Here is a 1,545-nt window from a genome sequence, read left to right on the forward strand (position 1 = left end):
ACCACAGTTCCAGTCTGTTGTATGGACCACAGTTCCAGTCTGTTGTATGGACCACAGTTCCAGTCTGTTGTATGAACCACAGTTCCAGTCTATTCCCCTTCACCTTTACAGTGAGGTTCATACATATCACCAAGATATTGTGTATCACGGGAATATGCTTGAATGACACTTGGTTATGAATTGTCAAAAATGTTATCCACAATGATCCAGAGACGTTTTTTTACCCCATATATTCAAAGTACCAAAACGTTTACATCAGGGTTTACTGTATAATTATGTTTGTGAGTTAATCAATCCAAAGGAGGCATACATGTATTTGCACTCGTTGTTTTTACAGAGATATGCACTTGGTGTTTTTACAGAGATATGCACTTTATGTTTTTACAGAGAAATGGAATCTTTACCTTCCATTAAGATCAGTCCTCCTACCTTATCAATATAGTTGATGATGTCTGGTCGCCGTGAAAACCGTGCAGTATCTCTAATGGTCACCCCAGTCTGTCAATACAAAGATGACATCTGAAATATATGTGTATTATTATTCCAAAACCATGCATCTTTTGTATAAAACTACACTAGAACAGTGGTGAATACCCTTTGGTAGGTCACTAGCTATCTAGTCTCAAACAATTCAGTGATGACCTACTGCACTTAGGTGAACAATTACATACCTCACTCCTATCACCACTCCAGTCAGGGGCCTAAACTTGTCTTACCTCACTTCTATCACCACTCCATCAGGGTCCTACACTTTTTCTTACCTCACTTCTATCACCACTCCATTCAGGGGCCTACACCTTTCATACCACACTTTTATCACCAATCCAGTCAGAGGCCTACACTTGTCTTACCTCACTTCTATCACCACTCCAGTCAGGGGCCTACACTTTTTCGTACCCCACTTCTATCACCACTCCAGTCAGGGGCCTAAACTTGTCTTACCTCCCTTCTATCACCACTCCAGTCAGGGGCCTACACTTTTCTTACCTCACTTCTATCACCACTCCAGTCAGAGGCCTACACTTTTCGTACCTCACTTCTATCCCCACTCCATTCAGGGGCCTACACCTTTCATACCTCACTTTTATCACCAATCCAGTCAGAGGCCTACACTTGTCTTACCTCAATTCTATCACCACTCCATTCAGGGGCCTACACTTTTCGTCCCTCACTTCTATCACCACTCCAGTCAGGGGCCTACACTTGTCTTATCTCACTTCTATCACCACTCCATCAGGGGCCTACACTTTTTCTTACCTCACTTCTATCACCACTCCATTCAGGGGCCTACACTTGTCTTACCTCACTTTTATCACCACTCCATTCAGGGGCCTACATCTTTCATACCACACTTCTATCACCACTCCAGTCAGGGGCCTACACTTTTTCGTACCTCACTTCCATCACCACTCCAGTCAGGGGCCTACACTTTTCGTACCTCACTTCTATCACCACTCCATTCAGGGGTCTACACTTTTTGTACCTCACTTCTATCACCAATCCAGTCAGGGGCCTACCCTTTTCGTACCTCACTTCTATCACCAC

General features: G+C 43.8%; 1 protein-coding gene across 1 annotated transcript in view; it reads right to left on the bottom strand.

Moving 5' to 3' along the window:
* The window catches only part of LOC110459278 (tankyrase-1-like), a gene marked incomplete at its 3' end in the record, with an annotated part of 70,827 nt that overhangs the window by 30,916 nt on the left and 38,366 nt on the right, over positions 1 to 1,545 (bottom strand). The window contains exons 13-14 of the mRNA XM_021511461.1: positions 1,484 to 1,513; positions 430 to 498 (exon numbers count right to left, since the gene is read on the bottom strand). Coding sequence (XP_021367136.1) covers positions 430 to 498; positions 1,484 to 1,513 — 99 coding nt within the window. The remainder of the gene's footprint in view (positions 1 to 429; positions 499 to 1,483; positions 1,514 to 1,545) is intronic.

This window comes from Mizuhopecten yessoensis, unplaced genomic scaffold (genome assembly GCF_002113885.1).
Source record: "Mizuhopecten yessoensis strain PY_sf001 unplaced genomic scaffold, ASM211388v2 scaffold9995, whole genome shotgun sequence".
In the NCBI taxonomy this organism is placed as follows: domain Eukaryota; kingdom Metazoa; phylum Mollusca; class Bivalvia; order Pectinida; family Pectinidae; genus Mizuhopecten; species Mizuhopecten yessoensis.